We start from the raw sequence: 12,713 nt of genomic DNA on the forward strand, positions 1-12,713 counted from the left end.
TAGTGGCGTGACCAGCCTGTGCTAGTACCTGATATAAGATCCCCATACTCTCTTATCTGCCAATTGGAAACTCCTCGCCTAGGTGTGCATCTAAAGCGTATTGTGGTTCTTTGAGTACCTAGTAATATTCCGCTGAATTCTTACGGTAGCTTTCCAAGCTTGCGCTTTCCTGTGGCTCTTTCTTTAATATGTGTGCACTCGCACAGATGCAGTAATAGGTCGCGGAAGAACAGATCGCCCGATTAATCGAACCAATCAATGTGGGGTGATGTTCAAGGTGAAGATGGGTAGGATGGGGCTAGGTCTGGCTAGGATGGGCAGGAACGGACAGGATAGGCTAAGCGGAGTAAATAGTGGATGGGTGTACCTAGGTAGAAGCAGGTAGAGATCGAGCTTTCGTGTTTTGTGGATCGAAGCTGTCGTGCAGCAACGAGCACCCCTGTCGTCCCTTGACCAACCTTAGCCAACCTTGGCCAACCTTGGCCCTCTAAGAAAAAAACAAGGGTTAGTCGCGACAAGGAGCAAATGAAAGCGTGGGAAAGCATGGGAGGGAACTGCGACCTGTGCGACTTGCTGGTCTTGCTGGCGGCCCCAGCTTTGCCCGACCTGTTGTCCAACCTCATCTCTACCATCTACCAACCTCCTCCACATCTAACTCACTGTCCCATCTCTCCATCTTCAAACGTCAAACGACCGACTCGGATGAGTATCCAAGAAGACCCGCAATTCCCTTTCCCGGTGACTTCGTCCTCATCGAGAAATGTAAGCTACCTATCTTATTTTCCTTTTCATCTATTGAATATTGTGTTCTTTTGTGTCCATACGCACGTTTCATCTGCAAATTTCCTATCCAAAACAAGTTACCTCGGCCCCTGGTCAGCTCCAAGGTAAACAAATCAATTGACTCTGCCAGTGACCCTCGTATCCGCCCTCAATGCTCGAAATCCTTCTCTCCGCCCACACTTCCATCACTGACGTTATTTCCTGCCTAGACATTTTCGACTAAGACCACATCTATCGTCGATTGAATAACGGAATTAGGGGATCATCAACATGTCGGTCAAGGTCGAGAGGGAGACGATCCGCCATGCGACCGAGACTATCGGCGGCGACCACGGCCATGGAGGCCACGCTCTCATCCATCGTCCTCATATCCCTCGCGAACCTCTTCCAGGAACCACCGGAAGACATCCCATCTCTGAGGCAATCGGCACCGCACTTACTGGAGGCGCAAGGAACGCCGGCACGAGAGGCTATCTGATGGTAAGTTATTGTCGCCGTCGTTAATTATTTTTTCGTGTTCTTAAAAACCTGTGCGACCCGCTGAACCGCAATTGATTGACTCGTTAACTTTCGCAGGCGTACATCAACGAGCTCGAGAGAAATCCGCTGCGGACAAAGATGCTCACAGCTGGAACTCTCGCTGGTCTCCAGGAACTACTCGCGTCATGGCTAGCTAAAGATCGCAACAAGCATGGCAATTATTTTACGGCTCGCGTCCCGAAGATGGCTGCCTATGGCGCCATGGTCAGCGCGCCTTTAGGCCACTTTCTAATCTGGATACTCCAGAAAGCCTTCAAGGGTCGCACGAGTCTTCGCGCCAAGATCCTCCAGATCTTTGTCAGCAACTTAGTCGTAAGTTCCTTTATCCCGATGTTTAATACGCCTAATATTGACATGCACCTCGTAGGTTGCCCCGATCCAGAATGTGGTCTATCTCGTCGCCATGGCCCTCATCGCCGGTGCCCGAACTTACCATCAAGTGCGAGCGACCGTACGCGTCGGCTTCATGAAAGTCATGAAGGTCTCCTGGGTCACCTCGCCGCTCTGCCTCGCTTTCGCTCAGGCCTTCCTACCCGAGGCTGCCTGGGTTCCCTTCTTCAACGTCGTCGCCTTTATCATCGGTACATACATCAACACTATCACCAAGAAGAAGCGTCTCGCTGCTCTACGCAAGAAGCACTTCGGCGACGGCCGCTCCGGTTCCGTAGCCGGCGGCAGGCCCGGCCCTGAATCCGAATACCCTCCTCCCCCAGGTATGGGACCCAACCCACAATACTAAGCTACGGATGAAAAATCGGGAACGGGGTTAGGGGAAGGGGGCGGAGACGGATCGTTACGTCGGACGGAATGTGAAAGTTTAAAGTTTTTGGCGGATGGTGAACGGAGCCGGCTTTCTTCGACTTAAAATCGAGGACGCTTTTTTCACATGATGTCGTATACAATGTAACGAGGTACAACAGGTAGGCTTGGGGTTATCTTGGGACGATCCGTGATGTGTTAGGAGTATCCGCGCTTTATATAATTTGCTTTTCGTCCTATTTTTCCGCAGTAGTAAAATATTTCCTCAACTAAGTCAATAAACAAAATAAATAAATTAAACAGTCTCTTTTCCACTGTGATACTACTATCAGCCTGCAAGGAAAATTAGGACATATATATCATAGTATTTCGAAGATATATGTATTTATATAAATAGATAAAGCTTGTTGCTAAATGATAACGAAAATTTCGGGGAAGTATCTTGATATCTAACATCGTATTTTATTCTCTGTATATCTCATTCATCCCTTTTTCCGAATTGGAAGTCTTCACGCAAGGGTAAAGTCGATGCAAGACTCGTAGGTCTGTTTCGCTCCGGTGCCGTACCACCACCATTGGATGACCTATACGCGCATCTATTAGTATATCACGTCCTGCTTTAATCTCAAGGGGGGTCGCCAAAACGTACGCAAGCACCGGCCTCAGAGCATTGAGAGCCAAGGTCATCGGGGATAGTGACATTGAATTTGGTCTGGTTAGCGGGGGTCGTGTGGGCGTAGAACTGGCGCTCATCAGCGTATCCGGAGGGCCAGCTCAGCAAGGGGGTCCCGATGATGGTGTCCGTCTTGGTGTCGACGATGGACACATTGGCGGATCCGACATGCGGGATTGACAATTGAACTTCGATGGGGACACTCTGGCCGGCCGTGTATTTCTGCAGGTTGGCCGCGTTGTCGGCGTACTGGAGGCCCTTGCAGAGCCATACATTGCATTCTTCGCTCTTGTAGTCTGGGTCAGCGGCAGCGAGCTCAGGTAGACCTTCCACGTGCGATGTCTTGTCGTTCTTGATGTTATTCACGACGGACTTTCCGCAGGCGGCGATGGACGCGTCTCCTGGGGCACGGGGAGCTGGTGTCGTGATGAGACCGTGGGCCGAAACCGTGGCGGCAAGGGCCGCAAGGGGAAAAATCTGGGGAAGCATTTTGATAGTGCTGTATTAGAATAAAGTATTAGGTACTAGTTGCTCAGCAGAGTGTTTTAGCCTCTGAAGATTCGTAAGGGAGAATTCGATTGTTGATTTTCTATTGAGATCGTGTCTTTCATGTGATAGCTAAGCTGGGTAGAGGAGCTCTTTTGTAGGTATCCCTTTGTCCCTGATTCCAAATACCCCCATCTGGAACCCTGTTTCCTAAGATATTTAATCCAATTTAAGCTCAAGGAGCTTTTTTTTCACCCGTGAGACAATATATTCGAAGGGCTGCCCTGCCGTGGGGTTGTGGATATCTGCAAACCATATCGCCGGTAAAATGTAGGCGTCGTTGTAGTGGCGCGCGGTTAAAAAGAAAGATGTGCAAAGCGAAAATCCAAATGTCCAAATTCATCAATCTCGGGACGTATGGTTCCCATTGAGGCATCGAGTCCCTGCATAGAGATATGGACTCCCGCGGAAGGGCCTGTTTCCGGCGGGAGATAATCCACACGAGACAAAGTCGAGGTCTAGCCTAACCAATGACGTGGATACATTCCTGGCGTTTAAGCCGTCCGTAGGAGATAAGAATACGCTGATGAGCTTATTCTTCGGTAGCACGTAATGGCCGAGCAGCCTCAACGGTCCTCTTTGCTATATATAGAGCTGTATACAGATGTTAGCCAAGATTGTATTGACCTTCCTCTATTCTGGAATATTAGAAATAGCCATTACGGGATACCTCTTTCAGATAACTTCCTCGATATTTATCTGCAAGAACTTTTCTCCTGTTGGGGACATTGAGGTAAAGATAGCGTAGCTTCCAAGGAATATCTATCGATGCAAAGAACGGAGAACTGGTCTCTTCTCTTGAGTGTGGAATCTTTATTTGGGGGGCATGAGCTTCTCCCCTTTCTCGTGGTCATCTGAGGTCTCATCTTTCGGTACGGCCTGCCGTCAAGGAGTAAGAAGTAGGTTGATAGGACATCCTAGGAGTAACTCTTGTGGATTTGAAGATGATTTGGGGGATATCCTCGTTGCCCGAGGGCTGCTAGTATGCACACTCGTACTTGTCTAGATGTCACAACTAAACAAATGGGTCTTTTCGGACATCCTTAACAACAGAACTTGATGGAGAAGTAGAAGCGCAACACGATTTCTAGACGTTAAAGTTATATGAAGTCAAAGAAAGTTTATAGATTTAGTAATCATGTTACACCCTGTGACTTCCATCTCAAATAAGCATAATTAACGTCTTTTAAGTTTCAAATATCCCATCCGCCACGGGCAACCGCAACCAATGGTCACACAACACTAGTAAGCAAGAGATCACGGCTTGGGATTGAAAATCGCGCCTGCGTAATTGGTCAGTTTATTACTAATTCATGGGTATCCTTGAGCTTTTTACACGGGCAATCTCCAACAATTCCGCCGCTTTTTCGCCGGTCCCATTGTATTGCACGCCCTGAAGCCGAACTAACAAGTTAGCTTGACATCATCCCACTCCAATTTTTTAATTTCTGCTTAGAAACGCTCTCTTTTAGTATCGCATAGCACAGCACACACAACACCACAAAACATCCCCAAGCCGTCAGAAATGCAGCCTCCCCTCCCTATGCGCTGCGTGCGCACCTCGTCTCTCGCTAACATATTCGTCCGGCTAATAAATTCATCATCTCCGTCGCCGGTATGTAGCAACAGTTCGATCCTGGAGCTCCTACTGCCGCCACGGACCCGAGCCTTCCATCTGGTCGCCGCCTCCGCCTCCGCTTCTCGGGACGTTCGACAATCGCAACCGGGCGCTCTCCGAAATCGTGGTAGTCGAAATATTCGACCCAGAAGCAGCAGCGGCCGCAATACCGTTGCTTCGCGGCGACCGTTCAGCGCCACGGCGCTCTGGCGCAAGACTCAAGTCGTGCACAACCCGCAGAAGGACGATGACGGGAACGACATGGTATTAGAGATCACGCCGCGCGCCGCCCACGTAAGCCCATTCCACCCACCAACTACCTTACCCCCTTACTCTATATTATTCCCATCATACTAATTTCCCGCAACAGAGACTCTCCAAGATCATGGACAGCGACAAGAACCCCCACCTCGCGCTACGCATCTCAGTCGAGTCCGGCGGCTGCCACGGGTTCCAATACCTGATGTCGCTAACCACCCTCCCACCAACCCTCTCCGCAACCCCTCCCTCCGAGCCCGGGCCATCGGGTCCCTCGCACCTCCCCCCCGAAACATCTAGCCACCCCCCGGAGCCCGCAAGCACAGACCCAAGCGCCGCCTCCGTCGCGCCCTCAACAACAACCAGCGCCTCCCCCTCAACCCCCAGCATCGGGGAAGACGACACGATCTTCGAGTTCGTAAAAGACAGCGCCGACCCCAGCACTCCCCCGTCTACAACACAACCGCCCTCGCCCTCGCCACCATCAACACCGAAAATAATCCTCGACTCGCCGAGCCTCTCGCTACTAAAAGGCAGCAAGGTCGACTACACAATGGAGCTAATCGGCAGCCAATTCAAGATCATCGACAACCCAGCCGCGACCAGCAGCTGCGGGTGCGGCACCAGTTTCGACATCAAATTCTAAACCCATCCCACTTCCTGTATTCTAATACCGATCCTGTACATATTTTTACTCAGAGCATTGCATAGAAAACACTTAGTACATAAGTTGCCAGACACACCTGCGGCCGACTTGGGGGAATTCGTGAGATGCATTTGGTTATAAGATAGCTGTACGTTGGGGCCTGTTGCGGCTTTGTAGCATTAAGATATCATAGTTGCATGGAGTGGGAGTTGGAGTGGCTTCAATACGAGCCCATGGAATAGAAAGAATTCTCCGCCCAACTTGGTTCCCACATTGAAAGTTAATAGTGCCCAGGTAACTAACCTTAGTTTGGTTGTAGTTCGCAGCATGACTTGACGTACTAATACATGAAGTTCTGACTGGTACTGGGAATGACCGTTGATATTACACTTTTTGTAGTCGTTACGAAATCAATCACTGCACGAGAAGCACATATACGAAAATCACGAAAATATAGGAGACATCAAGTATGGGGTTGCCATGATCATAAATATCTCAATTCATTGCTAGCATCCGAAGCTTTTATGAACGCCGTGACCCATGCTCAAAAGCAAACCCCCGTAAAACCAGACCCATTAACCCTTAACCGTTGACTTAGTTCATTTGTCGGATCAGGGCGTTGATCTTGTCCTCCCGGTTACCAAGGTCACCACCCTCGATGAAGTGCTTGAACTTGCGGGGTCGGAAACCGCCGTTGGGGTTGCTGAGCTTGAAGGGCCACAGGAAGTTGGAGGCCTGCTTGAAGTTGGGGCCAACGGTGAAGATCTCATGGACCAGATCCTCGATACAGACAATGCCGTACTTGCCGAGGCTCTCCTCAATGATAGCGTTGTCAGTCAAAGGGATGCGCTGCTTGTCGACCTTTCCGTATCCACGCTTGTAGATGAGCTCCTTGACGCTCTTTAGGTTGGGGTAACCGTAAGCGACCCACGGCTCGACGATCTTGATCATCTCAGCGGTGGCCTTGGTGACACGGACGAAGATACCGTTGTTGATCTGGAGAAGACGGAGGAGTTGGAGGATCTTGCGAGGCTTGGGGGCAATCTTGTTGATACTAATCATTCGTTAGTCACGGCTTAGTTGCTACTGAAAATAATAGTAGACGTACCCCTTGATTCGGATAACGAAGATCAACTTCTCCTCGGCAGGAACGTGGAAGCTGCCCTCCTGCTTGGCAAGGCGGTTGAGGCGGACCTTCTCACGCTCGGCATCGCGGTACTCCTTGACGTACTTCTCAGCACGCTTGAAGATAACAGTGCGCTTCTCCTTGTTGATCTAAACAACGACGTCAGTTGACAATTCAAGTAATGGAACACACATGACAAATGTATATATTCTCCGTCGATCAGACCCGAAAGATGGTTAATTTGCAACAACATTGACCTTGGTCTAGCCGCAAAAGGTTTTGTACATCACATCGTCGCTTCCCTTCCAACAATAATAGAATAGACTAACCTTCTTGCGCTTCTCGATCTCAGCGGTGCGCTCAGCGCGGGCCTTCTCCTGGCTCTTGCGCTTCTTGAGGAGGGTCTCAGGGACGAGGACCTGGTCCTTGGTAGGGACGGAACTATAATTAAAATCAGATTAGTACGTAGTCCACTATCACACATGAATGTATGAATAGAGCGCCGGTTGGAGAATTGCCGACTGAAGCGCGACATTCTCAGCGGTAGCTAACTCGGAGGGAATAATTTAATCGGTGAGGTGCTTAGAAGATGTCGCTACCTCTCTTGAGGATGACAACTTCTATAACATTCCCTCTCATCCGACAACACCTTGAATACAAAGATTCAAGAAATATGCTCACTCTTTATCAGCATTACTTGGCCATTACTGGTTGGTATGCTGACAGTGAAAGCGGCAAATGACTTTAAGAGAGAAGGACGATGCCTTCATCTCCAACGCCCCAGAGCTACATCTCTCAACACGCAAGTTGTATTTCAAACCTGAAATGCTGAGGGAGAAGTCTAGGATAGATCGAACTGAGATGCGAAAGTCTCTTTACACCATTTTCAGGCGTCCAAGAACAATGCAATCCAGCCGAGAGGACCACGACAATCTACAAAATCCATAGAACCGGACATCGATATACTCGATATGCTCTTTCAATCAAAGAAGAAAACTAGGGGAGAGTAGCATACGTAGAGGCAGCCATTGTTGTCGATTTGGGCGATGGCCGAAAGGTCGTGGGTTGTCGACAGGTGGTTGTTGGAATGAAGAATGAAGAAATTGAAAAAGCCACACAGAAATTTCATTCAATAGAGTTTCAGTGTGGGAACTTTTAGCTCGATTGACCAAGATAGGAATAACCTTAGTGGGTCAAAGCAGCACACGCACACCGCCCACTGCCCCAAGCGAGAATTGGGTATGGCTTTAGGGTTATCCCACTTTAGGATCCCACTTTAAAAGTTTCTGCCGTCGGTCACCGCTGCCCTCTCACATTCTCCCACACGAAAAGAAACCCCATCGAATTTTGTCATCATTCCTTTTTTCCCTTGAAAAATCTCGCGGTCAAGCATTCAGATTCAACCAACCGTCAACTTTCCAACACCACAAGAATTAAGAAAAGATAATTCACAATGCCTCCCAAGAAGACTACCCGTCCTGCCCAGGAGAACATCTCCCTCGGACCTCAGGTCCGTGAAGGTGAGTAATCATCCAAGGCGGCGGTGAATATGTGAAAATCATCATTTTGCTAACGTGTGCCCCGCGCTCACAGGCGAGCTCGTCTTTGGCGTTGCCCGTATCTTCGCCTCTTTCAACGACACCTTCGTCCATGTCACCGATCTCAGGTTCGTCTAAACCAATCATTCCAATTTCCGAAACATAAAAAACAATCTTGTCTCGGCTTCAAGCGAATGAGGAGGAACGAAGGTCCCACGAACCTTCTCTCGCTATGCTATGCCTATGGTTCACATGATGTTATATACATATTTCCATATATACACATCTACCCTCGACGAGAAAAAAAAATATGTTACATTGCGTTGTGTATGGTTCATCAGGCTAACATTCTGGGTGATTCCAGTGGCCGCGAAACCATCACCCGAGTCACCGGTGGTATGAAGGTCAAGGCCGATCGTGACGAGTCCTCCCCCTACGCCGCCATGTTGGCTGCCCAGGACGTCGCCGCCCGCTGCAAGGAACTCGGCATCAACGCTCTCCACATCAAAATCCGTGCCACCGGTGGCAACGGCACCAAGACCCCTGGTCCCGGTGCCCAGTCCGCCCTCCGTGCCTTGGCTCGTTCCGGCATGAAGATCGGCCGTATCGAGGACGTCACCCCCACCCCCTCCGACAGCACCCGCAGAAAGGGTGGTCGCCGTGGTCGTCGTTTGTGATTGCACCATATCATATCATATCACCCCCCTGGTGCTTATGGGCGATCTGGAGTCAATCGGCGGAACGGCTTTGCATCTGGACTTCTTCATCTCTGTGGCGTTGACAATTACGAGGAGAACGGCGTGCATCTGGTGAACAGAACATGCCTGGTCTCCATGATACTTAGGGTAGCTATGCTTATTGTCACATGATGCCTTTTGGCACGACTACAGCAGAAATGGGAAAAACTGATCAATAATTTTGTCTATGCATCTTACTCGTGAAATTAATGTTGTAGTGTTCACCATGATTTAAGCACGAAACCAATACTAAGATTTATGTGAGAATGAAACAAATTTCATTTATAGAAAGCTAGTTTGCACAAGTTCTATGTGCAGAGCAAAATGTAAGCAAAGTCGGCTAACATATCAAACTCCGGTGCTATGCTTGAAATGTCCTCGGCCTCCAACGGCTCGCCAAATGTGGTTGAGTCGTATCCTCCCTCAGTCCTTGTTTATAATACGAACTGTTCTTCAATACCTCCTCCTATACATCCTCTTATACATCCCCTAATACCTCTCTCAATATCCTGTCGAAGTACCAGATGGTTCTTATAGAACCTCAAGATATCCACCAACATTTATAAGTACTTGGTCTTAACGACCCACATACTTCGCATAGTAGATCCCCGTACCTCCATCTTCGCGACGCGGCGCAGCGCGATCTTGAACTGCTCCGACTGCTGCTTCGTAATGCAGAATGGGCTGAAATGGTCGACGAGAGACTTAGTCGGAACCCGTGCGCCGTGCGCCGCGATGAAGTCTACAATCAGCTTCGAAAACTCCTTCGTCCCTATACTGGTGTTGCTAGCCACAAGCAAAGGGCCCGAGGAGTTACCCGCAGGTGCGTTTCGGCCTTGTCTATCGGCCAGGCCGGCCAAGACACCGGCTGAGCTGGGACCACCTCGATCACGACGTATGTTAGATGGTCCGCCGGCGTAGCCCAGTTCGCCAGTCCAAGTAACGGTTCCAATAGGTATGGAACGTGCCTCCTGAGCGGAACGCTTGAGCGAAGCAGCTGCTTCCGCGGCTGCGCGATCCACGTCATGCTGTAGAAGTCGTGGGTTGGCTCCGGGCTTTTTACCGTTCATGATCTTATCGTGCTCCAAGGCTGAGTGGACGCCGGTACGAGAAAAGAGACCCCTCATAAGGCTACTCTCTTCTTTCAACTCCTCAGCCTCGAAATCTTCGAGGTCTGCTATGCCTTTCATGTTTCGAATATCCCGGTCATCATCACCATCTGCCTTACCGGCCTTCGTCTTACCAGCCTTCGGGTTCGGTTGCTTTTTACTAGCTTTGGCTGATGTGTCGGTGAATGTCACCTCCGAGTCTTTGAACAGTCTGCCTGTTTCGGTCACCTTGTCTTTAGAACCTCCCAGTGTGAATAAATCATGCAGGTCTTCGAGTTGGAAAGAAGTACTTTGTTTGGGATCTCTAAGAACCTTGCTAGACAAGAACTGCTTGAAGATCTGGCGGTGGTAGATCTTTTCTTCAATTGTACCCGCAGTCATTAGTCGGTACACGGTGACTTCTTTCTTTTGGCCGAGACGCCAAGCTCGCTCTCGGGCCTGGATATCCGTTGAAGGGTTCCAATCGGGGTCGTATATGATGACTCTGTTGGCGCCAGTCAGATTTACGCCTAGTCCACCGACCTTCGTTGTGAGCAGGAAAAGATCGATTTCGCTGTCACCGTTGAACTTATCAACCAGGTTCTGCCTCTCTTTGATAGGTGTCTCCCCATCCATTCGCAGATACTTAATATTTCCGAGGCGTCCCACGCAACTCTGCAACATATCTAGCATCTTCACACTTTGACTAAAGAGAAGAGTCTTGTGTCCGAACTGTTTCCATGCTTGGAGCAATGCCTCTACGACCACCATCTTGCCAGATTTACTGACTACACCCCAGTCATACCCTGCCCTGTCTTTCAATTTGGAGTCGAGAAGATCAGGGTGATTGCAGATCTTTCGCAGTATGTCAATTCCATAGAGGGAATTTCTGGATCCCTTTAATATAGCTTCCATATCCTTCGATTTGAGGAAGGACTCATATTCATGCCGCTGTTCCTCCGTCAAGTGACAGAAAAGTACCTGTTCGGTCTTCTTGGGGAGATCAGTTGCAACATCAACCTTGAGTCGTTGAAGAAGGAAAGGACTAATTGCATCCTTAAGGACTTCGGCACATTTCTGTCCAGTCATTATCTGTAGATTATTGGCGTTGGCGTAACCTCCGAGACGAATGGGGATTTCGAATTGATTGCGAAATTCCACTAATGTGCCTAGGCGCATCGGAAAGATGAAGTCGAATAATGACCATAGCTCCGTAAGGTTGTTCTGCATTGGCGTACCAGAGAGAATAATACGGTTCGGTGTCCGTAGCTCTTTGCAATAGATGGTAACGGCACTATTCGGGTTGCGGATTTTGTGACCTTCGTCCAAGACTGCATAACCCCACTCTATGGGAGTGAGGAGTCGGCCATAAGTTTGAAGGCCAGCGTAAGTTGTCACTAAGACGTGACCTTGTTTGACGACTCGGTCAACAATTTTCTTTGCTGGTTTGCCGACCTTTTTGTCCTCCAACTGGTCATACTCGTACCTCTCATCGTGATCTTCAATCTCGCCTTCGGCTTTCATACTAAGCATGCCGCTACCAGAGGAATGAAGGATAGACACTCGCATAGGAGGCCACCAACGATGAAACTCGTTCACCCACTGCTTCAATACAGTAGCTGGTGCGACGACGATAACAGGCTTATCTAATTTCTTACTATGATGTAACGTCGCAAGGAAAGAGACGAGTTGAATGGTTTTTCCGAGGCCCATTTCGTCTCCAATGATCCCCCCAACCTTCTGAGAGTATAGTTCTGATAGCCACTGCACACCGGTTCTCTGGTAGTCGAAAAGGGCGTGGTTTATATCACCTGGGATCTTAAGCCCGTCCTTGAGTGGATAATCATTGAAATCTGGGGAAATTTTTACCCATTCTTCCTCATAGCCACTGCCAGGGTCATGGAGGCCTTCGCGGCTTCTTTCTTGCCGTTTTCTGCGTCTGTTAATGCGACGTCTTTCGGACCAATCGGCAAGACGAGCTTGGTAACTTTGCTCATTACCATCGTCAATCTTACTAAGGTCAACTCGGTCACCATTTGCTGCCTTCTTGGTCCTCTTTCGAGGGCGTACGCCATCTTCTGACTCTTGATCAATAAAGTCTGCTGTGGGCGAATCTGGAGAAGCTTGCGGCACGTAGTCGTCATCGGATGAAGCCTGGTAGGTGACTTTGCGCTTTCGTTGACGAGGACGCAGTCCGAACTCACTTTCGGCTATAACACTGGCTGGATTGGGTTCATTTTCAAAACCGGGAGCTCGCAGGTTCTGGTGAGACTGATGTTGATCCTTGGCTTGTTCTTCGATCTCATCTGTAGCAGCTTCATCTTCGGCATCAACTAGAGCATCGGCCAGAGCTCCTTCAACACCATGGGGTCGTGGGCCCCCAATATTCGCAAATGGTGTG

The 12,713-nt window shown here is 49.3% G+C and overlaps 6 protein-coding genes across 6 annotated transcripts; 3 read left to right on the forward strand and 3 right to left on the reverse strand.

Moving 5' to 3' along the window:
- Nucleotides 1–568: 568 nt before the first annotated feature.
- GGS22DRAFT_166746 (uncharacterized protein) lies at nt 569–2,457 on the forward strand. Its single transcript, XM_047961895.1, has 4 exons — nt 569–762; nt 914–1,263; nt 1,360–1,635; nt 1,691–2,457. The coding sequence occupies exons 2-4, from the start codon at nt 1,054–1,056 to the stop codon at nt 2,060–2,062; spliced, it is 858 nt and encodes a 285-aa protein (XP_047817185.1). The 5' UTR covers nt 569–762; nt 914–1,053; the 3' UTR covers nt 2,063–2,457.
- On the reverse strand, nt 2,303–3,651 carry GGS22DRAFT_29309 (uncharacterized protein). Its single transcript, XM_047966726.1, has 2 exons — nt 2,732–3,651; nt 2,303–2,666 (listed from the first exon to the last, which is right to left on the reverse strand). Exons 1-2 carry the CDS (start codon nt 3,242–3,244, stop codon nt 2,592–2,594), a joined length of 588 nt encoding a protein of 195 aa, XP_047817186.1. The 5' UTR covers nt 3,245–3,651; the 3' UTR covers nt 2,303–2,591.
- A 1,028-nt stretch (nt 3,652–4,679) lies between these two features.
- On the forward strand, nt 4,680–6,131 carry GGS22DRAFT_29311 (uncharacterized protein). Its single transcript, XM_047966728.1, has 2 exons — nt 4,680–5,213; nt 5,290–6,131. Exons 1-2 carry the CDS (start codon nt 4,827–4,829, stop codon nt 5,821–5,823), a joined length of 921 nt encoding a protein of 306 aa, XP_047817187.1. The 5' UTR covers nt 4,680–4,826; the 3' UTR covers nt 5,824–6,131.
- Nucleotides 6,132–6,417: 286 nt separating this feature from the next.
- GGS22DRAFT_190013 (60S ribosomal protein L7) lies at nt 6,418–7,978 on the reverse strand (the record flags this gene model as incomplete). Its single annotated transcript, XM_047964930.1, has 4 exons — nt 6,418–6,877; nt 6,932–7,098; nt 7,279–7,390; nt 7,965–7,978. 4 exons carry the CDS (start codon nt 7,976–7,978, stop codon nt 6,418–6,420), a joined length of 753 nt encoding a protein of 250 aa, XP_047817188.1.
- A 294-nt stretch (nt 7,979–8,272) lies between these two features.
- Nucleotides 8,273–9,403, forward strand: GGS22DRAFT_166758 (40S ribosomal protein S14-like protein). Its single transcript, XM_047961896.1, has 3 exons — nt 8,273–8,469; nt 8,543–8,615; nt 8,852–9,403. Exons 1-3 carry the CDS (start codon nt 8,403–8,405, stop codon nt 9,162–9,164), a joined length of 453 nt encoding a protein of 150 aa, XP_047817189.1. The 5' UTR covers nt 8,273–8,402; the 3' UTR covers nt 9,165–9,403.
- A 101-nt stretch (nt 9,404–9,504) lies between these two features.
- Nucleotides 9,505–12,274, reverse strand: GGS22DRAFT_166759 (SNF2 family N-terminal domain-containing protein). Its single transcript, XM_047961897.1, has one exon. The coding sequence runs from the start codon at nt 12,023–12,025 to the stop codon at nt 9,785–9,787; it is 2,241 nt and encodes a 746-aa protein (XP_047817190.1). The 5' UTR covers nt 12,026–12,274; the 3' UTR covers nt 9,505–9,784.
- Between the last annotated feature and the right edge of the window lie 439 nt (nt 12,275–12,713).

This window comes from Annulohypoxylon maeteangense (assembly GCF_022496945.1).
Source record: "Annulohypoxylon maeteangense strain CBS 123835 unplaced genomic scaffold GGS22scaffold_12, whole genome shotgun sequence".
Taxonomy (NCBI): Eukaryota; Fungi; Ascomycota; class Sordariomycetes; order Xylariales; family Hypoxylaceae; genus Annulohypoxylon; species Annulohypoxylon maeteangense.

What these genes read in the sequence shown, in the direction of transcription:
- GGS22DRAFT_166746 (XM_047961895.1), top strand. Translation starts at nt 1,054, where the DNA reads ATGTCGGTCAAGGTCGAGAGGGAGACGATCCGCCATGCGACCGAGACT. An exon ending in GCACGAGAGGCTATCTGATG is followed by an intron (nt 1,264 to 1,359) that starts GTAAGTTATTGT and finishes TAACTTTCGCAG; the next exon opens with GCGTACATCAACGAGCTCGA. An exon ending in TCTTTGTCAGCAACTTAGTC is followed by an intron (nt 1,636 to 1,690) that starts GTAAGTTCCTTT and finishes TGCACCTCGTAG; the next exon opens with GTTGCCCCGATCCAGAATGT.
- GGS22DRAFT_29309 (XM_047966726.1), bottom strand. Translation starts at nt 3,244, where the DNA reads ATGCTTCCCCAGATTTTTCCCCTTGCGGCCCTTGCCGCCACGGTTTCG. An exon ending in GCTCTGAGGCCGGTGCTTGC is followed by an intron (nt 2,667 to 2,731) that starts GTACGTTTTGGC and finishes ATGCGCGTATAG; the next exon opens with GTCATCCAATGGTGGTGGTA.
- GGS22DRAFT_29311 (XM_047966728.1), top strand. Translation starts at nt 4,827, where the DNA reads ATGCAGCCTCCCCTCCCTATGCGCTGCGTGCGCACCTCGTCTCTCGCT. An exon ending in TCACGCCGCGCGCCGCCCAC is followed by an intron (nt 5,214 to 5,289) that starts GTAAGCCCATTC and finishes TTCCCGCAACAG; the next exon opens with AGACTCTCCAAGATCATGGA.
- GGS22DRAFT_166758 (XM_047961896.1), top strand. Translation starts at nt 8,403, where the DNA reads ATGCCTCCCAAGAAGACTACCCGTCCTGCCCAGGAGAACATCTCCCTC. An exon ending in CGGACCTCAGGTCCGTGAAG is followed by an intron (nt 8,470 to 8,542) that starts GTGAGTAATCAT and finishes CCGCGCTCACAG; the next exon opens with GCGAGCTCGTCTTTGGCGTT. An exon ending in GTCCATGTCACCGATCTCAG is followed by an intron (nt 8,616 to 8,851) that starts GTTCGTCTAAAC and finishes GGGTGATTCCAG; the next exon opens with TGGCCGCGAAACCATCACCC.
- GGS22DRAFT_166759 (XM_047961897.1), bottom strand. Translation starts at nt 12,025, where the DNA reads ATGGGCCTCGGAAAAACCATTCAACTCGTCTCTTTCCTTGCGACGTTA.